This window comes from Lagopus leucura, unplaced genomic scaffold (assembly GCF_019238085.1).
Source record: "Lagopus leucura isolate 7727_CA_CO unplaced genomic scaffold, USGS_WTPT01 Super-Scaffold_100001, whole genome shotgun sequence".
In the NCBI taxonomy this organism is placed as follows: domain Eukaryota; kingdom Metazoa; phylum Chordata; class Aves; order Galliformes; family Phasianidae; genus Lagopus; species Lagopus leucura.
Window position 1 is genome coordinate 55800664 of NW_024962262.1, and position 24243 is coordinate 55824906.

Sequence of the window (24243 nt, forward strand, 5' to 3'; positions counted from 1 at the left end):
CAGAAGAGAGCTGTAGAGCACATCTTTCTAAACATGGATCTCTCCAGTCCTAGACAGCTCCCTCAGCTCTCTCAAACATACTACACTAGTTCTTCCTGTAACTTGGCCAAACACATCACCTTTTCTTTGTTTGTTATTGTTATTGTTTCTGTGTTTTGATTGGTTGATTGGTTTGCTTTGCTTTGTTTTTACAGAAAACCTTTAACGACCTTCAGTCCAGTTTTAACTTGGGATACAAATAGTTGCATCTAAGTTTTATGTTACTTGTACTACTGCACGCCTGGAGTGACTGAGCAAGTTTCACACTGTTGAAACTTGAAAATTCCCACTTGCACAGCCCTGTGATATTAGCAAATCAATTGGACGGCTACCTCTCCCCTCTTAACATACTTTTGCACTCCACACCATTCAGGAGTGATGGGATCATGAAGAGGACATTTGAATCGTCTCTGCAAAGGGTCTAAACTAAAGTATTCTACATCCAGTCCTGGCCAACATTTTTATCAGTGACCTCAAATGCAGGACTGGAATGCATCCCCAGCACTAAACCTGGGGGTGCTGTTGACTTTGGAATGATGAGAAACCTTGCGGAGGAATCTGCATACACTGGAGCAACAGGCAATCAGCACCAGCGCAAAGTTTAATGTAGTGAAGTGCTCAATTCTGCATCTGGGATAGAGAAATGCCTGACACAGGTACGGACTAGGAGATGAGTGGCTAGGGAGCAGCCCAGCCAAAAGGAATCAGGACGTGCTTGCTGGTGACAGCAGGCTCAGCATCCATCAGCAGTGCACCCTGGCAGCCAAGGGCCATACCACATTTTAAGAGGCATTAAACACAGCATGGCCAGCTGGCTATGATTCTCATAGAATCATAGAATGGCTTGGTTTGGAAAGATCCTGAAATACCATCTAGTTCTAACTCCCCTGCCATGGACAGGGTTGCCAACCACTAGATCAGGCCATCTGGAACCAATATACAGTATTTAGCATTGGTGCAGCCCCATCTTGAGTACTGTGTGTAGTTCTGCGATCCTCAATAAAAAAAAGGGTGCTAGTTTACTGGAAAGTGTACAGAGGATGGCAACAAAGGTTGGTAACAAGTTTGGAAAGCCTGTCCTGTCAGGAGAGGTTGAGGACACTTGGGTTGTCAAGGGGTTGTCAATTTCATTGCCCTCTAGAACTTTAGAAAAGTTGTAAGACCACTGCCTTTAGGAAAAGCTGACTATGATTCACTTTATTTGATATGGAAGATACCAAAACTAGTGATTCTTGCCTTTCATCAGCGCCAATAGAGAGCGAAAAAAAATCACACTTACAGGGAATGATCTATCTGACATAGACAGATACATACTTTTGGATATAAGGAAGTGCAAGAAAAATCTTTCTTTCAACTGAGTATCAGGGTTTCCCAGCATGAATAGGTCTGATTTAGGTTATCTGCTCTGTAGGTGTCTGTCCTTGACCAGGTGATCCCACTCCCGGTGGCTTATGTTGGACATAACGGACACCATTACTATTCATTTTTGTAGTTGCAATGTTTAAGCAAAAAGTGAAGCAGAAGAAAAAGTCTGAGGAGCAAACAATGTACTTTTTCTCCCATTTATTACTGAGATACGAAGTCAGCGGCTTATGAAGAGGAGGCTCAGCAATCTAAACAGAGCTGGTTTATCATGCACTTACCTTTGGGGATAGTAATCTGACATCCCAGGTCATACTCCTGCTGCAGCTGATAAAAAGCCACTTCCTGCAGCCGAGCGCGCTCCAGCTCTGAGAGACTTTGAACGGGAACTGACTTCAGCCGAACGCTGCGCCCTGACATGCTGTTCCAAGTGAAATCACCCTACAGGAAATCAAATGGAAAAATATAAAGCATCATACGGTATGTGCAATTTAATAAACATAACTATCTCTTCTACTGCAAGGAGAAACAATGCATGTCCTCTTTTCTGGACTTCTCTAACCTTTCAAACATCTTTGTTTTCCTAAGACTAACATTCCTTAAAAGGAGTACAGACATACAAAACAAAGTCAATTTTGCCTGAAAACATTTAAGCATGTATTGTTGCAAAAACTCTGGGATTCCAGTAATCAAAAGCAAAAAGCAGGAAAAAAAAAAAAAAAAACAACCTTGTCTGCTTTTCCCAGCTTGGTTTCTTTGTACAGTAGTTCATCATCACTTCATTCCCTTCAATGCACATTCAGTCAGAGACCTGAATTTCTACAGGTCCATGGATAACACGCATCTTATCTCCTCCAATTTGCTAACCCCACTCCCCAAAGCTGTTCAGTAATTTTCTTTTCCAATGCATCCTACCCGCTCCTTACAAAGTGACTGTGGTTAAAGCAAGACTGACTAAAGGATAATTTGTTTTACGTTTCTGAAAAGCCATTATAACATATGCGCTACAATACAATAAAACAACATGAGATATGCTGCATCTCTGTAAGGTACCAATTATGTTCAGAAACAAAATCAAAAGCTTTATAAGTTTTATCTCCCACATACGATGACATACACAAAAAGCCATTCTTATTGCTAGTATTTAGTTCAGATAAGAGAAGTAATCATCAGTCGAACAGAAGTACAACCACACAGAAAAGCTGAAAGACTGACAACTAACTTGAAACAAGAACTTTAGAATTCATCAAAGCATAATTAGAGAACACATTTTTCTACATGGAAAAGAAGACTTCAGCTTTGAGAAAAAAAGACTCAGAGGGAATCTGATTAATGTTTACAAGTTTCTTAAGTGTGGGAGTCAAGAAGATATGGCCAACTTCTTTTCAGTGGTCTGTGGGGACTAGACAAGGGGAAATTGCCATAAACTGGGGCATTAGGAAGTTCTGCATCAATATGTGAAGGGACTTCTTCATAGTGAGGGTGATGGAGCACTGGAACAGGCTGCCCTGTGAGGCTGTGGATTCTCCTTCTCTGGAGATATTGAAGACCCAACTGGACGCCTGCCTGTGAAGCCTGCTATAGGAAGCCTGCTTTGAAGGGGGGCTGGACTTGATGATCTCCAGAGGTCCCTTCCAACCTCTACAATTCTGTGATTCTGTACATAGCTATGACTGCACATGCATTCACATGTATGAGAGATAAAAACATCGTAAATATGCAGCACCATCTAGCAATGTAGCTGAAAGAAACAATGCAGTGAAGGACTTTTCTTGTAAACCATGAAATGTGTCTGAGTCCCTCAAGAAGCTTTTATTTTTGTAAAAAATTTTTTGCAAGTTATAAGGCAGTTGTGACAGATGAAGCTGTCACCTTGAATTGAACAATACTGTATCTACATGTTAAATGAATGTACTATACCCAATATTTTTTATGATATGTATATTTATATGTGTCACATACGTAAACTTTTGCACTAGCCCAGGATTTGACCACTGGAATTTGGTTTTTGCTTTTTCTTTTTTGGCTCTTCCACTGCTCCAATGCTGACTAACTAGATTTAGTGGTCTCAAACGAAGGGTTTGCAAGGTGATATAAACCAAGACTAGCTTAACTCAAGTGAAACCAAAGCAGAGAGATTCACATAAACCTGTTTTGCGAAACTGCAAGTAAATGTTTACATTTTTGAAAAAGCCGTTGTCATTTATAGTTAAAAGTGATCAAGAACAGAATCCACCATCAGACAATGTATACCAAGAAAGAATTCCTTTCCAATCATGATAATACAGAAGAAAAAAATTTACAAGTGCAGAAATATGCAACTCAATCCTTATGAACATCTCACGTACAAAACGTTCTATAGTCAAGATAGTAAAAAGAGAGAACTACAGGCTTTTGGGGTAGATGTTTCTGGATTTATCTTATCTATTTCTCCTAGATGAGTAATTTCATAAACAAAAGTATCATGGATATACATTTATTATGGTAGGCATAACTGGGATGTTTTAATTTTGAAATGTGAAGGCATGAAAAATAGAAAATTGTGAACTAACAGCTTATTAAGACTAGAAAGTTTTTAGAACATATCCTGTTTCCTGTAGAGCACAAAAAACAAGGAGGAATGTGGGGCTTTTAGGAACTGCCACAAGTTAAATACATACTCCTTAACTGGAATTATGCATGGACACATGAATTATTGTTATTTTTTGATGAAAATCAATGTGGGCAAATCTAATTCTGGAGGTAATTGCACCCTCTGCCTCACCTCAGAGCAGCTTTGTAACAGCAGGCAGCAAGCTGTACCACTGCAATACCTCAGCTGCTGAACCAGCCACATGAGTTTAACTCGAAAAGACAACATTTACTGGCATCAATATTCTGCTTTTGAGGCCAACGAAGACTCTATGCAGAGCTCTGCTGCTTTATATGAGCAAATCAGCCAGCTCAGCACTGGCTTAGCAATCCTACTCAAGCTAATTTTACCTTATTATGGCTGCACCTCATCTCTCTCTTTAAAAATATAAAAATAAATAAAAATTAACATGTCTAAGTTTTACAACCAAGAGAAATAAGAAAGTCCCATACCAGATGAAGATTGTTCCTCTCAACCAAGATTTTCATTCTGTCAGTCTCTAAGCTCCCCAAACACCTCTGGCACTCACCAGCATGGCCCTTGTTGGCTAAAAATGGTCGGATGCATCCTCAAACTCCACGACAGATTGTTAAGCAGCAATAAAGAACTTGGAATCACTCTGCCCAGTCTCTCTGCACTACATAAGGCATTCTTCTTTTATACTTGATGTGTTTGATAAAATCTCTGCTAGGTCACATTAACATAGGGTTTTACTATGCTAATGGAACACATGAGTAATTATCTGAAATATTTTTGGAAGATCATGTGTTAGGGCCAATGGAATCTCCTAATCTGTTGAAGCAGAGGCTGAAGAAATGTTTCCTTGAAAAATTCTGTTTTATCTGGCAAATAAATATCAGTCTTCTATGAGCCAAAGTACAATATTTTATGTCTTAGTCTATTCATAGGCTCTTATGCTTTGTGGGACAGAAGGTAACTTAGCAGCTTCACCTCCCTTCTAATGCAATGAGGAATTTTTACACACAGCCAGCAAATTTCTGCAACATCAACCAGGCTTGGGAGAGGTCCAGAGAAGTCAATATACCTTCGGGAAGGGGTACAAGTGCACTTACAAAATTCCCAATTCTGTAAAACTATTCTGTACTATATGGGACAACCGAAGGAGGAAAAGGGCAGGACAGACACAGAGAACATTCTATTTTTCTCTCTCTGAGGAGGCACACTTCATTAGCCACGTTCAACTAATAGCCTGATATAGTTCTTTGCAGAAGCTTAAGAGGAACGTAAGATTTTTAAGCGCCAAGTCAGGGGATTTGCTTTTTGAAGTCTATGCCCTGCATATGTGTTCAGACATACATACTCAGCTTTTTCTCTGTTTAGACTGTAGGACTAATTAGAATATGATCTGCAAATGGTCCCTTCATCAGCAAGAAGAAAAATAATCAGCAGACAAGACTGTAAACAGAAATGTTGCTCTGGGATAAACTGATCAGTGATCACCCTGATAGGCACAAAGTGCTAATTGTGAGGTTGCTTTCGTAATCGACTTTTATAAAACCTTAACCAGACTAAAAGCCTTCTCCAGTTTCTTCTGCCTGCCAGTCACTTCTTTTCCCTCACATTCGCATTCTTCTCTCTGGCTTTCCCATTAACATCTAACATCTTTCCTCCTCAGAACTGAGCCGTTCACTTATCAGGCATGTGACTAAAATACCAGAGCAGATGACTCAGCAAAGGAGATGAACGATTAACTGCATCTCATGCCTTTGAAAAATCTGTCCACTTTTCCCATAATTCTTGTCCACCATCATAAGCACTTTTTAACAAGACGCAGACTGAAGTTTTACTGATATTTCTACAAATGTTTTCTTTAGGGGTTGGGTGTCCAGCGGCTCTGAAATAAACCCAAGTGGTACATCTTCAGCAATACTGTGCTCTTAAATTACTCTTAGGCATCTGTAGGCTACTCTCATGTATTTTACATTGTTCCCCTCAGCCTCCAAAACAGTCTTTCAGTTGTGTTGTAGCAAAGTCTTGTTCTTCTGCACAGTACAGAAATGGGCTGATAAACTGTGCAAGGAATTCTGAATGCAGATAACAAACACACACATTGACCATTACCTCTGTTGATTACTATGGAGCTTTAAGCCTTCATGAGCAATGTGGATCATGCACAGGGTAGGCAAATAGGAATCTCTCACACACGGCAGTTTTAGATAATACAGTATTTTAATGCAAGATGCAGAAAGCAATTTTTATCTTACTGCATTGCTGTCAATGTTAATGACTTTAGTCTGTACTCATTTAGGTAAATACCATTATCAGATTAGCTGTCTACTTTTCATTAGTCTTTTGCTGAGACCCATTTGAAACCACTAAGATTAAAGCCAATTATGCTTCTTTGTTTTTTCTCTTACCTTAGCAATGCTTAACCATGTGTTTATAGTTAGATACATCTCCACTGTAAAGGAGTTCAATATTCCACACGCAAGAAGATTATATTGTAATAATATGACAAAATGTCTTAATTTTGTTTACTTAATTACTTCCCTAAGCTTCATAAAACTGTGTGTAATTACTTCTTTATAAACCTCTCACTTAAACAGGTAATTCATTTCAACTCTCTCTAAAATAACTTCCACACTCCTCTGCCATAAAGCCTCAAATTTTGACAGTTGATATTCCCCCAGCACAATCTGGATGTCTGTACACATCATCTCTCTCTTCCTCACTTCTCTCCAGTCGATGTTGATAGGAAGCTGCTTCAATCCGACAGCCTTTCATTGCAACTTGTTCATCTAAAGCCAGAGTACAAAGCAGAACACCCGGCAGGGCATGAAGGGAAAGGAGGAATAAACTATAGAAAGTATCCAGCATTACATGCAGTTAAGGACAAATGCCTAATCTTTTACTAAGGCCACCTTTGGATTAATCAGGAGTTGGAAAACATCTGGATGATATGGGTGTGCAATGACCTCATTCTTTCTGCCATCCCGTCTCCAGATGATTTTCCAAAGGCAGGTAGTGTATTTCTTTCCAGATCCCATCACAAATTAATGCAACCTAGACTGCTACAGTTTCTCCAAACACAGCAAGTATCAGAACAGCTGTCTCCAAGGGATTGCTGGTATGAGAAAAGGAGACGTGCCTTTCCAAAATGGCATCTCTAGATACATAAGTATGCAGAAGCATAAGACTTACTGCATGACTTCGAGGCATTCAAAGGCAGACATACAAAATATAGAGCCCCCTACAATTAATCTTCATTAAGAAAGTCTGACTTCATTAACGTATTTATCTAGGTTGACATCCTGCTCCCTTTGACATCAGTGGAAAAATTATTAATGTCTCCACTAGGAAGAGAGTAAGTACAGCCTGATGATCTTGTGTATCACTTTGGAGTCTTGCATGAAAGCTAGCTTATCTCAAGCTCTATTATACTTTCGCATGCTAAATAATGCATGTGCAGAAAACGCTATTAGTTTTGGCAAAAGATCACACTTCACTAAGCAGCACTGTAGGTATCAAAGCTATTTAATGGCAATTAATATAACCACGACATTGCTAAGGAGAGGCACTTCCTCATTCTGAGCTGTATCCTGCCTTGTTTCCAGGGCTGTGGACTGTCAACTGGAAAACAGGACAATTGGGATCGGCGCTCTGCACAGCAAGCAGCCCCTAGGATGCTGGCAGGCTGGTATTCCTCACAGGGCAGGCAGAATGCACAACACCAGCAGAAATATTTAATGTAATGAGACAGCACGGGCCTGTGCCCAGGTAAGGAAACATGGTTCAGAATTCCACAACAGTAATTTCCATTTATCATGGAGTAAAAAAAAAAGAAAAAAAAAAAAAAAAAAAAAAAAAGCCCATCTAACTTTAGTCTAAGGATAAACAGGGAGCGGAAGAATAAGTGTGTTTCCACAGCAGTATTAAAATTGTTAAAATAAAGGGCAAAATATTTCCTGTTCCTCTAGGATCAACCTCTCCAAGTTTTCCAAATGCCTCAGGAACTGTTTCATGTTTAGAATAGTTAATAGCGTTCTCTTAAAAAAAAAAAACTTGTACAATGGAGATGCATTTCATTTCTCTTCTGACATTAATATATGTGACTGAAGTAAAACAGGAATTGCCTAGCAAAATATTCATTCCTAACACATCCTCTCTGTACCAAACTTTTTATCTATGCAGAACACCAATCTCCAATAAAATGCATCAAAAAAATCAACATGATCAGATTTTCAAGATGCCTTGCTTCACCGGACATCAATATCTTGAGGCATTCAAGGCCAGGCTGGTCTAGTGGTTGGTGACCCTGCGTATAGTAGAGGGGTTGAAATTAGATGATCACTGTGGTCCTTTTCAACCCAGGCCATTCTATGATTCTACGATTCAGAAGCATTACAATTAGAGCCAAAAGAGTCTGAGTACTTTTGTGGAGTTGCCAAAACGGAAACAACAGCATCTTAAAAATCTCTAAATGTAGGTGAAGTTCTACTGGAATTTGTGTGAACATATTTCTGTGTGTTTTTGTCAATAAAAGAGAATTAAGCCACCCTGTGCTTTGCTGTTGGTTGCAAGTTGTTGCATGTGTACGTTAACAAGCTGCAGTAACAAGCTGTAGCAACTATACAGCTTGACATCGAAGTAACTGTCTATACATTGTGTTTTCAGCAGCCTCACCACAAAGAGATTTGGGATAGCCTGTGCTGATTAAGATAATAAAATTCATTCCTTTCATCGGTTCCCATACTGTTTTTTTGACAGGTTGCTGCTATTTATTTCTCAAGTGTAAAAACAGTTTCCTGCTTGACCAGAAATAATGTGAACTGTGCAAGCTAATGGCAGCTGACCCCAAATCAGATACAATAGCTTGAATATTATTTTTAGTGGCAAAGTTGCCTTAAATAGACCTTGTTCCAGGCTCCGCTACCAACGCAAACACGTTCCTGCTCAGTATTCACTCGCATACAAAGCAAAACAAGAAGTCATGTGCTGTGTCCATGTTTACTTCTGTCTCAAATCAATAAGTAGATGGGATCAGTCTGGAGGACAATCTTGGCTCAATTCTGAAGACTTGGGAGCCAGAGGACATGCTGCACACACCAGTGCACTGCAGAACTTCCATTCATACATAGTCATAGAAACATACAAGGAATCATTTAGATTGGAAAAGGTCTCCAAGATCAAGTCAACCATCAGCCAGACCTACCAAATCCCATGGCGAAAACATATTTAGTGTCACATTCACATTTCTTGAATACTTCTAGAGATAGGACTCCACCACTGCTCTGGGGAACCCATTCCAATGCTTGGCCGGCGTTCTGCTAAGCTCTTGCTAAACATATGAAATACTGCTCTTTCTCCTAATCCTAATGAAGCTGATGTTAAGCATATGAAAACATAAGGCCTAAACTATATGGGAAATACATTTAAACAACCTAGACTAAGCAAATGTAAGCGTAAGTCCTATTTGTAGCTTTATTCATCCTGAAGCAGTACAACAATGCTCCTGTGAAGCAATAAGGAACATAGGACCTTCTGTAGTTTCTGACAGGAAACTACAACTACCTGAAGGGAGGATGTGGTGAGGTGGAGATAGGCCTCTTCTCCCATGTGATTAGTGATAGGACTAGAGGAAATGGTTTCAAGTTGTGCCAGGGGAGATTGAGTTTGGATGTTAGGAAATATTTCTTCACTGAGGGAGTGTTCAGGCACTGGAATGGGCTGCCCAGGAAGGGGGTGGAGTCACTGTCCCTGGAGGTGTTCAAGGACCGTTTAGATGCTGTAGTGAGGGACATGGTTTAGTGGAAGACAAAAGTGGTTCGTAGGTGGCTGGACTGGATGATCTTAGAGGTGTTTTCCAACCTTGATGATTCTTGCTGGGACTGCAGCTAGTACAGCACGTAAGTTAGCAATTTCTGGATTCAGTAACAAGGATTAATTTGACTGCGGTAAATGCTTTTAACAGACTAGAAGTGGCATCTATTTCTATTATACTCAGTAAAAAAGAAAAAAAAAAATAACCCTAGCTGAAAATTTAAAGAAATGCATGAGAAAGCACAAGTTATCATTTCCAAATGATTCAAAAAACCATACCAAGTATCGTATACAAGATTTATAAATATACAAATATTTTAGTTTTCCTTCTGGATTTTGAGCTTTTAAGATACATTATCTGACTCAAGCATACAGCCAGAATCTCATTAAGAAGAAAAATAATTAATTTCAAGACTCCAAGTACTGGGATTTGACTAACAACAGCAAAGCCTTTAATTAAATACAAAACCCCATTTGCATTGTTTCAAGTGGTTCAAATTACTATTTTCTATAAACTCTGACATTACTTACAGAAAGCATTATTTCTTGGTCTAAAGAAAATGAAATTTGTTGCATGCAGAACAGCTACCCAAATTACCTACATACCAGCCCTGGTTGGAAACCAGTACTACCACTGAAAGGAGAGGTGTGGAGGTTGACATAAGCCAATGGGAACAAAATGCAAGCCATCTCCAAATATTTGCCTTGAGAAGCACAAGAGTGAGAGCTCTCGGTTATTAAGCTACAACAGAGAGCTACAACAAAGGCTTTACCAACTGGATTAGAGTACAAGCTGGACCCTGGCTTCACCCTTACCCCATCCCTCATCAGGAAGCTGCTGAGTGCTCAGCATCCACTCCCACTTCCATAAGTACCCATGATAGAGGCTGCTATGTCCCTCTAGAGTGATTTGCTAAGCACAGCGAGTGAACAGATGGCTCTCAAAGTTGTCATGGGGATACCCAGCAGGACCTGCCCTCAACACGCATTGCTGCTCACAGAGAAAATGTTATTTCACTGAAGTCTGTCTCCATGTGCAAGCGAACTACCCACTTCCAGTTCAAAAATGGATCAGGTTATTTAGGTTATTATGGCACAACTAGCTACTGCGCTGGCTTCCAATCCATGCTGAAATAAAAGTGTTGTATGATCCCTCCTCTTAAATAAGTTTTCTTTGAGTCATGAGTTTTGAGTTTGTGTTATTAACACCACTTCAGGTGCTAGTGACGCAGTATGTGTATGTCTTCGTGGCAAGGATAGGCACATTTCAAACATGTAGAAAGTAAGATGGGGTGGCTTTGCTCATTTGCTTTATAATCACTCTACACTTTCACAGTGTTTACACATGCAAACCCTACCCTGTCCTACATACCCACACTGGGCACCCTGGCAGAGATCTGCACCAGCACGTCAGCTGAGATGCTCTGGCAACCTATACCTGTTTAATTGGCATTGTGTTTGGTTGTTTGGTTGTTTTTAATAGATGAGATATCAAATTCCCACCCTGATCAAGAGCTGTTCTGGTGTTCCTATTGCCTTCTTAAAGACTCTGCACAGACAACTCTCTACGGAAAAACTCAGGAAGTTCAGAAAGTCTAATAATTAGGAAAGTATTGTGAGTACAAAGAGTTGGGTTTGTGTTCACTAGCACTGTCATTGATTTTAATTAGTGTCATTACTTTTCCTCTGTTTTCTGTGTATTGAAACAGTGCACGTGCTCTTCCTGCAATGCACAGCCAAGGTCACTACCTCAGCTTTTCAAGAAGCACTGCTGCATCATTTCTTACAAAAAAAGCACCACAGCTGCACGTATGCATCTGCTTGATATGCTAATAAATTAAATATCATACAGGAGTCTGAAATGTTGAACTGGAACAATACAAACGACTCTGAGTGAAGATATAGCTACAAATCAGATTGATGGATCAGTGTATATACCTGGAAAAACAACTGAAAAGCACATAGATGCTTTAATATCTATGGAGGTGGAGGCTTGTTAAAAATACGGACTTGCAAAGCAAGAAATGTAAAATAGATCCACACAGATAAAGCCACTGTGGTGCAACATCAATTCTCAGAAAGGTGCATTTTGTAAACTGCCCCTCTGGCTTGAGGTACCCCAAGTTCATAATGTGTGCCTGCCAAAGACTCTGCAATTTCTGTCTTTGTTTTTAGGCAGCACATTTATTTTGGACACAGAGAGGGAAAAATAGCCCATAAAGTTCCCACTGTTATGAAAAACAGAAACAATTGCTAGAGTTACAAGCTCCTCACGGACTGAGCCAGAAGATGAACAGCTCTTATTCTCCACTCAGTTAAGCACAGCTACCAAAACTTAGAAATCCAGCAACACTGCAGTCAAGTCCATAAAACCCGATGCTTACAGAAACTGTTATTTGTCAAACTGAACCTAGCTGTAACTGAACAGCAGCTGTAACTGTCAACCCATTAGTTTTTGAGAAGCCTTTCTCCCCAGTATGTTTTCTTGCAGCTGCCTGGGTTACAGCCTTCGCAGAGGCAGAATATGGAGCACAATAAACATAGCAAGCATCATGGACTTCAAAGCAAGGCAGCACTTGATGAAAACAGTCGAATACAAATCTGCCTAATTATGCAGTTTGTTTTGAAGAGTAATGCCACTCCTCCTTCCATGGTTTCATTCCTCTCAGTCTAACTATGAAAACACGCAAGGTAATGAAATTAGTCTCCAACAGTGTCTGAGGGTTCTCCATGTGCTGATGTAGCTCCAGAGCCTGGCAAATGGCAGGCAATGCCAGTCTTTTCCTCAGAGGCAAAGCTGTCCTATTTTCTTCAAACTAAACTAAAGCACAAAATAAATGAATAAATAAATAAACAGAAATTGCTATGAATATCACATTCAGCAGATGTTCTCTATTCCACTTACCTCTACCACATCATATTTAAAATTATTCAGTTTTCTTACCCATTAACTAAGTTCTCTTCTGTCTTCAGCGTCCTTCAGTACTTGATCAAACCAGATCTGAATTACGAGGTTGACTCCAACTATGACTTTTTGCAAAATAAGCTTAAGGTAAAAACAATGTAGTTGTCCCAAAACTGTGCACTGAGTGTCCAAGAAAGAACCCAGCTGAAGCAGCTATGACTCCTCAAATACCTTTGTTCACCAGAGGCTCATACAGCCATGAATCTTAGGGGGAAGACTGGATCTCTGTTTTCTCTGTGTGGAAGAAAGCTGGGAGTCCAGCACAGCTGAGAGCTGTGTCACACAGCGCCTGTGCATCAGAGGCAGGAAAGCTGCAACTGACTTCCCCACTTCTTATTTCAGAGAAAACATTTTGAGCAAGTATGAGGAGTGGTTAGGAAGGGGCACGTCTCCCCTCAAAAATCCCTCTTCCACATGGCTGTACAAACTCAAAACTGATTATAACTGCGCAAGCTTTCCCTATTAGGAATAGCTGAAAGAATGCTGGAAGCAGCTGCTGCTATTCCTTGGAGCACAGCGAACTGCACTTGGTGTTTTCTGTCTGACTTTCTCATACAGCCAGTTTGCAGCTTTTTTAAACACCTTTAAAAACTTTCTGCTCAACCAATCAAACCGGCTATATTTATAACACCACGTTGACAAGAGCGATGCAGAGGCTATTTTACACAATTTGCTAGGAAAAAAAAAAATCCTTGATGAAGGCACTGCTTCATAAATAATGTCTGTCACGTTCACAGTCCGCATATACAACGCTGTCATCTACAGTGCGTGGGCTGGAAGCGTAGGCAATTTATGAAAAACAAACACTGAATCACCAATGACTTCAACTGCAGTTCCGCACTACCTGGCTTTTCACCAAATAAGCATGCAGAGTGACAGGACTGCTTCTCAGTCCATACAACCTGGGACTCCATCGGACTGCTCACTGAAGAGAAGCCACAGGTGATGGGGAGGAAGACCATGCGATGTTTTCCCCATCAATCTACCCACATGCTTTGTTTACTGCTACATCTGGGTGGGCTGAGCAGCCATGATCTGCCCAAGTGAGGGAGCCAGCACCTAGAAGTATGTGCTGGACATATCTGGCAGCCACCAGTACTGCCTGCAACCACCACATGCGCGCATCACACATCTCTAATATCAAAGCCTTACCCAAAGCCCACAGAAGTCAAAGCACACACCTCAGCACTTTCAGTGCCTCTTAGTTTAGACATTCTCAAACCGCGTAGCTCCTCAGCTTCATTTCCAGTCTTTCTATTCTACCTGTGGCAGAGTGGTGCTAAGCACAGCCAGGGAGTCACCACGGAGCAAGGCACCATATAAGACTTCCAAAGAAAAGCTGTCCTACTGAATAATCTTCTCAAGCACTGTCATGGTTGTGCTTACATCTTAACACAAACCAAGGACACTGAAGCTAAATTTATCTCTCCTCTTCAAAATGCTGTAGCCAGAGATCAGCCTCCTGCTGGTCATCTCAAAATTATGCTGTACATTTGTGCCACTTGACATCTTTCTTCAAAACCAAATTTCTTCAGCCCTTATGTCCTGTGTTATTATTCTTTGAATTTCCCCTAGCAAAAAGAAAAATTGTTATTTGCATAACTAGAAATGGAGATATACTCATTCGGAAACTCACTCAAGTGAAGAAGGCAGGAACTGCCACTTTCATGCTCTGCAAATAAGCAATCTAAAAACCCCCAACATTTTCTGATGGTCTGCAGAAAGACAAAATAAAGTGGGAGTGAAGAATCCAGTTAGGTCACCCCCCTTGTATTTATGACACTCCAGACAAGGTTATGTTCCTTTAACTCCGTTAAAATACCTATTGGTTAATATTAATTGCAACAATGCATTGACAGCAAGGGCTTCCTGCTCAGAAACAGAGGAGTCCAATGATATATGTTGAATTGTGCTGTAAATCAGGCTTCTTCAGATTATTCAGTCACTAATAATGTTCTTTCTTTCATGTTGTTTCCTTTTTGGCACACAGATTACACCATTTTTTACATCATCAATACATTTGTATTAGCTACCAGAGTACCTGAGCGATTATTATTTTTTTTCCATTTCAAAATACTCTTTTCAATAATATACAGCTTTCTATTAAAAAAAAAAATTTAAAGAAAAATAGCTACTCAGGATGAAATGTAATGTTATAAATACAGAATGTTCACAGTATATGGAGAGGATATATATAACTGGTCATCAAAAATTGAAGAAAATAAAGTTATTTTGTTTACTTTGGATGAACTTCTTCATCAAATTAATTTCTTCTCAAAAATATTCGTCTTAAAACTGACCCGTGGTAAACTACCATTGAGAAATCAATCAACTGATTCTGATACTGTAAATTCAACATTCACGGATAGGCTGTAAGTAACTTTTAATGCGCTCCTTAATTATGCAAAATTCCAAGGAACCTACACCCCTCTGGGGTAAGCTTAGGAGAACTAAATTAGCAGGCAGCCGAGAATTCCTTGGCTGATCTCTTGCTACACAGTGACCAATGCTGGCCACTAACATCTCATGGGACCTTCAAAAATAGCTTCAGAAATATAATTGACCAATTTTTTTTTTTTTTTTTTAAGTGGAAAATAAGGCTTCTGTCTTAAGAAAACAGTCACGAAGAATATGTTTTCTGTGGAAAAGCTGATGGCTTGGTGAAGAAGTTCAAAGAAGTTTGCAGCTAAGAAAGATGTTTTCACTCAAAAACCCGCTGGTGTTTCTCAAGGGAGCTGCAATTCCAGTGCTTTGCATGCTCTGCTACCTTTCCCGCCCTGAGCAGGGTTCTCATGACAGACCCATTTCCTCAACTCAGATGACAGCACTGTACTGCCAGAGATGAATGTCCCTTACAGCTCACCACATAATACCTGGGATATCAATAACATGCAGTATAGCATCCAGGAGACTCGGCAGTGCTATTTTAAATAAAAACGCTCTCTATCTTTGTCTTTTCAAAGCAATCAAAAAATGCTATGCCAGTCTTTCTTGGATTCCTTTGAGCCCCAGAAGTAAACTGGGCATTCACAGCCAAGCAGGTGAGATGCACTAAGCTCTGGTGACACAGTTCATTCAAAAAGAAAAGTAAGTACCAGAAGTACAACAACCTGACTTAGCTTTAAGCTTGATGTGTTCCTGAGATCTGTGAAACCATAGCAGTAACAAGGCGCATATGCAAACAAGGCACTTATAATTATACCCGAACCGTCTGGTCCGGCAGCCACAAAACAGCCCATATGCTCCAGAGACTGTCTGCATGTATCCCACAGGCTCTAAAATGCAAAAAGCGAGACAAATCAATTAACATATTAACTCATTTGTTGTTTTTTTTTTTTTTTATCTCATGCTTTTAAGTGCCATTACAGGAACTGATGTCTCCAAAAGAGATAACATGAGTGCTCTGACAAGTCATATTAGAATCTAATAAAAACCCACATCGTGAGATAAATTAAGAGAGAACTTGAAGCAGCGTCTCTGTTTCTAGAAAAAGCAAGCATTGTGAGGAGCTGCAGGGACCCTGGTAAACTGATGGAGAGGAGGAAGAGAAGCACTCCTGACCTCAAAGTAGCTGAAGTGGGGTTTGGTCATACATGGTCACACCGATACTGCTGCCATCTCCGAGCAACACATGAGGAATGCACTCCATTTTATCTCTGTTTCAGACTTCTGAAGCCGGTCAAACATACTCTGAGTATGAAAAACTCACTGCACAACTCTGCTTTTATATAAGCTGTATAATGTCTTTTCCCTCGATAGAGGTCTAACAACCCGCATGCTGTGAGCAGCAGCGGTTGGGCAGAGGGGCAGTTGCAGGCTGCTCGTGGTTGAATCGCAAGGGAAACTCCCTTCTTTGGGCATGTTTACATCTCCCGTTGGCAAAAGCAGCACATACACAGGACTATGGATTCAAACCACGTTTTGGAAAATGACACACTAAGTCTCGAAAGAGCACTCGGTGAGAAGAGGGCACAGGAAAGGCCTCTTTCAGCCCTCACCACAGGAAAGGTCTCCAGGGAGGCTGTCAGCAGCTGCCATGCACCAAACCACACCAACACGGACATAGCCCCAAAGTCTGCTTCTGAAATCAGCGCATCATGAAGCTTATAGCGAAGGGCCCGGTCCTCAAGCTCTGAAAAGGCAGGTCTCCATCTACAGTCTTCAAATGAAAGACAAACAAGCTCGGAGGCAGACTGAAGGCCTATTTTCAGATGAATGAACAACACGAAACATTTCCAATATCTCTCCTTACCCACTCTCCTCATAAGCTTTTGGTGAGGACTGCCAAGCGCTCTCTGTTCCTATTTAAATTTTTTAATGGCAATCTAACAGACGTCTCCAACCCAATTATTTTAATCTGCCCATGTTGAGTGACCACAGCAGCTGTTCACTTCCCCTTATCAACCTTATTAATCCTGTAATTTAAATACACATTAGTCAGTTGAAGGATCCACACAAACCTCTTTCAGGTTTTACTTTTCATTATAGAGTGAGCAAAGTGCTTTAAAAAAAAATGAAGGAACTATCAGTTTGGGTTGAAGAGACAGGATGAGGCTCCTGCTAAAAAAGGCATGCAAACACAGGAAGTTAAAGAGCTTTCACTGCAATATCCTTGTAAAATCAACAACTGCATGAAAAATTAGATTTGTTGCTGGGTCCCACATTATTGCAATACAAAGAGCTCCTCATCCTACATACACAGAGCAGCACAGCATATTGCTTTGGCACTTTTATCACACTACACTAACATCAAAATATCAGCATTTCAGCCTACTGTCAGATTTCCGTTATGATACAGGCAAAATTCATCTTGAGGTTTACAAAAGCTAAAACGTTCTTATCTGAATTATGCCCACTAGTAAACCAAAGGAGAATATTTTACACACCTCATTAATAATAATAAGTTTTATTCAAGGGAAACTCAAGCCATAAGCCTGCATTTTAAAATACAAAGATTATAGAGCTTTCTACACTTCAATATCACTGCAAGGAGCTCCTAACGGGCTGCAAATGAATTTTAGTTGATTGTTTTAGATGTACTCTTTTTTTCCTGAATACCCAGGGATCAGCTATCAGAGATGGGGGATGCTGCAGTAGGATAATTTCCATCAACTGAAGTTGTGGCTATTTGTTCAGAACCAGAGGAGAGCAGAAAAAAAACACAATATAAATAAAGCCTTTAAAGACTTTACTCAGATCTGAAGAATTCAACAGCTGCATCCCATTCAAGAAATGGAACAGAATAAATATCCTCAGCTATGAGAGCTACTTTTAAGGGGCCAGGCTGAAAATTCAGTACATTTCTAAAAGAAGACATTGATTTTAAATGCATCTATAATGCTATCACTTTTAACAATACTTTTACAAGTCAGCTTTATGACACTTGGTATTTTCCTTAAGAGTTTTATCTCCAGGAGATAAGTTAGTGCAGGTGAATCTCAGTATTCAAGAAACACGTGAAGCTCCAGCCTTCATAAGCATGCAAGCATACAAGCATATTTTGCACACTTTTGCCTTATTAATGCTTTCCAATACAGCTCTGGATCATGTGAAACCTTGCAGGAGTGATACAGTGAGTAAGATGCATGACCCTGGCTTAAGAAATTATAATCCCTATATATAAGATATGCATTGATAAAGAGGGATACCAACACCCAATAATGCTCGTAGATGGATACTGAGAAAATAAAGAAGCATACATTAAATGTAAATTTGTTTATTATTCCACAGAAGGTTATTTTCATTAAACTTCTCCATTCAAGTCTTGCACTGAATAAACATCAAACAGAAACTCCTAAGGCTTTTCCTCGTGACTTCTCCCACAGCACAAAAGTAATGAACGCTAAAAACTCTGTTAAGACTTTTATTACTATTACCCATACACAGTCCATTATATAATGGATTAGTTTATCCTTGAAGAATCCCATAGACTTTGTGATGTTTTCCCCTTTTCACTCAGTGGAATAACTACAGTCACCAGTCACCTAAGTGTTTCAGATGCTGACAGCTTAGCTCAGAGGGAGATCAGACCCACTGTGGGACTCCTGTCAAAGTACAGGCATCCATATCTAACCTAGGCACTGTAATTACTACATCCAACCAGTGGTGAGGAACAGCAGCTTGTAGGGAATCAATCTCACCTGTTTGGTTTACGGAGATAAGAATGAAACTCCAGAAATGCCTTTCTACACCCCACTCACTCACAATCTGTGGTCAGCACAAAGGTTTACATCTACAGTGTGTCTCAATTGTAGATGCAGAGTGACACAAGACAAATTCCACCTTAAAATGCCTCTTGCCTCGGTTGTCAAGTGCTGATGCTTTCCTCTGAGCTCTAACCTTTTCCAGCCAGGCAGCAGGAAGGTGGTGAACACACTTACCAGCAGCCATCTCCACAGCTGCCTGATGAAACAACAGGTTTTTTGGCATGCTCGTCAGCACATTTTCCAAGGCAGAGTGTTTGCTCAGCTGCAGTCCCTTCTCTGATCCCTAAACCAAGTGGCTCCAGCCTGGTCAGGCCATCAGCATCTCCACTGCACCAAGCCCTTCTTGCAGAGCCCAGCCTGCCTCTCAAATGAAGCAGCAGAAAGTGGCTCAAGGTCATTCTTCATTTTAGGAACTTCATACCCAGCAGTAAAAATGTCAGCTGTGGGTGAACCTGCCTTTGCTCAGTTCATTGCCTGCTCTAATTCCCTTCAGTCCAATTGCCATTTATAGCAGCGGAGCTGGGTGGAGCTGCTGAGTCCAGCCCTGGGAAGAAGGAGATCACAGACCATATCCTTCAACTGCTGCAACAATATTTTCCCCTGGGAACTGGGCACACATTGCGCTGTTACAAAATAAACTGCAGTTGGTCTCAATTTTTAATTATACTACTACTGTTTTTCATCGAATTTGGTGCCAAACTCTACAGGAAGAGTTTCCAGCACTACAAAAATTTACCTTGAAAACTGTCCCAGTGAGTACTGTTAGGATGTGAACTGTCAGAAAAAAATGATGAATGGCAGATTTGCAGTAACTTCACTGAAAGTAAGATCATGCTCTTTTTCTTCATCAGTGCAGAGCATAAAATGCTGAATGCCACAATTAAATAGTCATCAAAGTTAATGTGTTAAACTTCCACTTGTGATATATTATGTTGTTATATAGCTAATAATGAGGAATAGAAACTCATAAAAGCTAGTAATAGATTAAAGCTTTCCTGGCTTTTACCATCCTCTCACAAAAAAAAAAAAAAAAAAAAAAAAAAAATTCACAGCCAAAAACATGAAAAGAACCAGAGATCTTTTTAATTCCTTTAGGGACTTTGTTATTGCCAGCCCATTCTATACAGAAGGTATTCAGGTTACAGCAGGCTATACTGAGAAGCATGAAATGCAGAAATGCAAAGAACATCCATAGGTTGTAATGATATAGGTAACACCATCTTCCTCCCACGCCTCTTCCAAAATTCTAAAGCTGTCTTCTATACGAAAGCAGAACAGAAGACAATAGTACAAATACCATCCACAGTTCACATTTGAAAGAGTATGCTATTTAAAAACAAACTCCCAAACTGCTCCTTCCAAAAGCAAGCTACATTTTTTTTTTCTGCTAGTTAATAATTACAGAAGAATTTTCTCAAGTTTATTGATGGTGGGAAAAGAAGTACAGTTAAAGCATTATTTTCTTGTAGAGAACTGAAATAATACTTTTTCCAGATTTCCACAGAGATGTTCAGTGGAAAAATGCCCAGTATCCTAAAACACTTCTCTCTGGAAATGAATTTCACTCTTTCCTTCCCTTATAGTCTTTTATGTACAAGCAGAAAAGCACACAATAGAACAATATGCAGTCTTTAAAAGCACATTAAAACAGGAATTTGTATGTCTCCAGTGTCTTTCAGGAGAAAGTGTTGTATACAATACTCCAAACTAATAAAGAGCTGCTACCAGCCTAGAAAGTCTTTTCTTTTTTTTTTTTTTAATATTGCTTTTTAGTGTTGCTCCAAATGAGGATCAACAAGTTCTGCTTGGATTATCTGTTTCATACAAATAGTTGCATAATGAAAAGAAAACTCCTGTACACAAGCTCTAAGTCAAAGTACTCAGATGCCAACTACTGATAAATTAGAGTGTATCTTTGTGTCTCAGGTTCAAATCTTCTGATAAGTAGAAAATAACTCAAGGATCCATACATCATGCATCCCATTAAAGACATCTTTATAAAAGATACCTACTTGTTTTTTCACTGTACCGTGGTCAAGAGGGTAAGGAGTATTTCAGACTGTTCAAGATAAATAGTTCTTAAAACTTTACATTACCCAGACAAAAACTTTCTGAGAAGTCCAGGAGAGAGAGGGCAAGAGGGGGCAGAAAGAAGAGGAAAGGAGAGGGAATAGGCACTGGCCCAGCTCATTTATCTTACCAGAGAAAAGAAGTAGGACACGTTCCAGATTAACTAACCACTTCAACCACATCATCTCACACTACTGATTTAACTTTACATCGCTTCTTGCGACCTGACCAAACACTTAATAAACGCTGCTGCACTCAGCAATGAAGGGAGCATCCCACCGTGCTGCCCCTTTAACAGACTGGCAACACAAAGACACAAACAGCTCTGACTGAGAGTGGAGATCCGACAAAGGTTGTATTTCCAGCCAAAGCCCTAGTGCAGAGGAATGCGTTTTCCCTTAAAGGAACAGCGGATTCCCATGCACTGCTCCACTCAGCTAGCAGCATCCAGCTGTCATGACTGGGGCTGGCTGGGCCTCGCAGAAGTGCTCACTGCAACACGGGTACTGAGGGACGTGTTAAATAGAGGTGAGACATCTGGTCTTAGCATAAAAGAACTCCCTACAGCCATTTTGGCTGCTTGAGTTTGTTAAAATACAGGCTCTGCATACTGGCAGGCTCGCCTGCCTTCACGACCTTAAGAGTTAATTTAGCTCTATGACAATATTTCATGTTCACTGGGGAACGTGCAGCGCAGGAACTGTGGGAATAAATAAATGACTCAATTTGGTTTGCCTCTGAACAAGCCTCACATTTTTCATTTCCCTCATTGATGCTCTCCATAATCAGGTCTAGGAACGCACCGAGGGGAAAGGAAGTGAAAGTAAGTGGAAGAAAAGGAGGTTATCGGAAGTAGTCAGTGTGGATTAATGTAGGGGAAATCATGCTTGACCAATCTTGTAGCCTTCTGTGAAGTCATAACTGTAGATGGGGACAGAGCAGTGGATGTTGTGTACCTTGATATCAGCAAGGCTTTTGACACTTTCTCCCATAACATCCTCATAGGTAAGCTTGGGAGAGTGGACAGTGAGGTGGATAAAGAATTGGTTGACTGGCAGAGTTCAGAGGGTTGTGATCAGTGGTGCAGAGTCTGCTCGAAGGCCTGTAACTGGTGGTGTTCTCCAGGGGTAGGCATTGAGGCCAAACTTGTTCAACATCTTCATCAATGACCTAGATGAGGGATAGAGTGAACCCTCAGCAAGTTTGCTGATGACATGAAGCCAGGAGGAGTGACCGATACACCAGAAGGTGTGCTGCGATTCAGCAACAAGCTGGACAAGCTGTGGAGTTGAGCAGAGAGGAACCTAATAAGGTTCAACAAGGACAAGTGCTGAGTCCTATACCTGGGGAGGAATAACCACACACATCAGTACAAGTTAGGGGCTGATCTGCTGGAAAGGAACTCTGTGGAGAAGGACCTGGGTGCTGGTGGACAACAGGGTGACCATGAGTCAGCAGTGTGCCCCTACGCCCAAGAAGGTCAATGGTATCTTGGGGTACATTAAATAGAGAACGGCCAGCAGGGCAAGGGAGGAGATCCTCCGCCTCTGCTCTGACCTGGTGAAGCCACATCTGCAGCACTGCGTCCAGTTCTGGGCTCCTCAGTTCAAGAAAAAACTTCTGGAGAGAGCCCAACAGAGGGCTACAGGGATGACTAGGGGCCTGGAGCATTTCCTATATGAGGACAGACTGAGAAGCCTGAGACTGTTCAGCCTGGAAACGAGAAGACCAAGATGGGATCTTATCAATGCTTACAAATATCTAAAGGGCAGGACTCAAGTGGATGGGACCAGGTTCTTTTCAGCAGTGCCCAGTGACAGAACAAGGAGCAACAGGCACAAACTGGAACACAGAAAGTTCCATACATACATGAAGAAAAATGTATTTACTGTGAGAGTAACAGAGCACTGAACAGACTGCCGAATATGTTGCACAGACTCATTTTTTGGAGATACTCACCCCCCCTCCCCCAGAGACTTTCCTGTGCAACCTACTGTAGAGAACCTGCTTTAGCAGAGGGTGAGACTAGATGATCTCCAGAGGTGCCTTCCAACCCCTGTCATCCTGTGATTCTGTAAAAAGCTGGGTGGGAACAATGTCTACCTCAGCTGCCATCACTTTCAGGTTTCTAACTATGCTCACAAACATCATGTATTGTCGTATTTTTCTCTAGTGCTTTTCTCTGGCCCTACAGCATTTTGGTAACTGCTTCCCCTTCTATCCCAAAAAACTCACGTGAACAGCAAACAACCATACAAAGGAAAATGAGATACTAAACACCTATGAGAATCAGAAACAAAAATAACAATTAAACAGAGAGAAGAAGTAGAAAAGGACATTCACTCATCTTCTGTTTAACACCCCTTCTGCATCACAGCATGCACAGTGACTACAAAGGTAACTGTGCACCTACATGCTGCCGATCCCTTTCCAACCAGGCACCAGATTGCTTGTGACTGCTCTAGCAAATGGCTGCCCAGGCTGAAACCCCCAGGCACGACTGTCCTAGCAGTAATCAGTCACAGACAACCTCTCTGCTGTATAATGCAGCCCTAGAGCAGCCAAACAGACTTGCTTGAGAGAACAGCATAGATTGCTTTTGCAACTCCCTCAAATAGAAAAAAAACATATTCTCTGCCCTTACTAACACAAGCAGCACAAAAAGTTTTCAATAGCCTCTGATCTGCGTACCTACAGCTGCATGGGCTTGCAATATACTAGCATAAATTAACAAAATTGTGCATGAAATAATTACTGAAACAGTAAAATTATGACCAGATGCTTGAAAGGTCAGCTTGCAGTATGCTGATGTTGAAAACATTATTAATCAGAATGTTACTAAAGGTTTATACTTAAACACCTTGTTTTGTTATTTAGGACCCACAATTTGAATTTTTTGAAATTTTTGAATTGAAAAAATAACACAAAGTGCTTGTTTCTTGTTTCCTACTGACCTTACCACCAAATTTGGACTCACTCCTATTTGCTCATTACAGATTGAATTCAATAGGGCTGTTAAATCACTCAGTATTTGTTCCCATTTAAACACAGCCAGGATCTGCTCCTTCACTCTCAGTTGCACTGCAGACCCTCCCTTCTGTATAACTACATACCTTCTGTACAAAAGACAGACTCCAGAAAGCAGACATCTACCTGGCCAATAACATTTTATTATAACCTAAATCCAA

The 24243-nt window shown here is 40.6% G+C and overlaps 1 protein-coding gene and 1 long non-coding RNA gene across 2 annotated transcripts in view; one reads left to right on the forward strand and one right to left on the reverse strand.

The window, feature by feature from the left end:
• ARHGAP6 (Rho GTPase activating protein 6) overlaps positions 1-24243 on the reverse strand; it is a 274206-nt gene that overhangs the window by 26629 nt on the left and 223334 nt on the right. The window contains exon 2 of the mRNA XM_042867518.1: positions 1683-1842. Coding sequence (XP_042723452.1) covers positions 1683-1842 — 160 coding nt within the window. The remainder of the gene's footprint in view (positions 1-1682; positions 1843-24243) is intronic.
• Positions 1802-7731, forward strand: LOC122177796. The gene is made up of 3 exons (XR_006178152.1): positions 1802-1881; positions 7297-7358; positions 7609-7731. It is a non-coding gene; the product is annotated as an uncharacterized LOC122177796 (long non-coding RNA).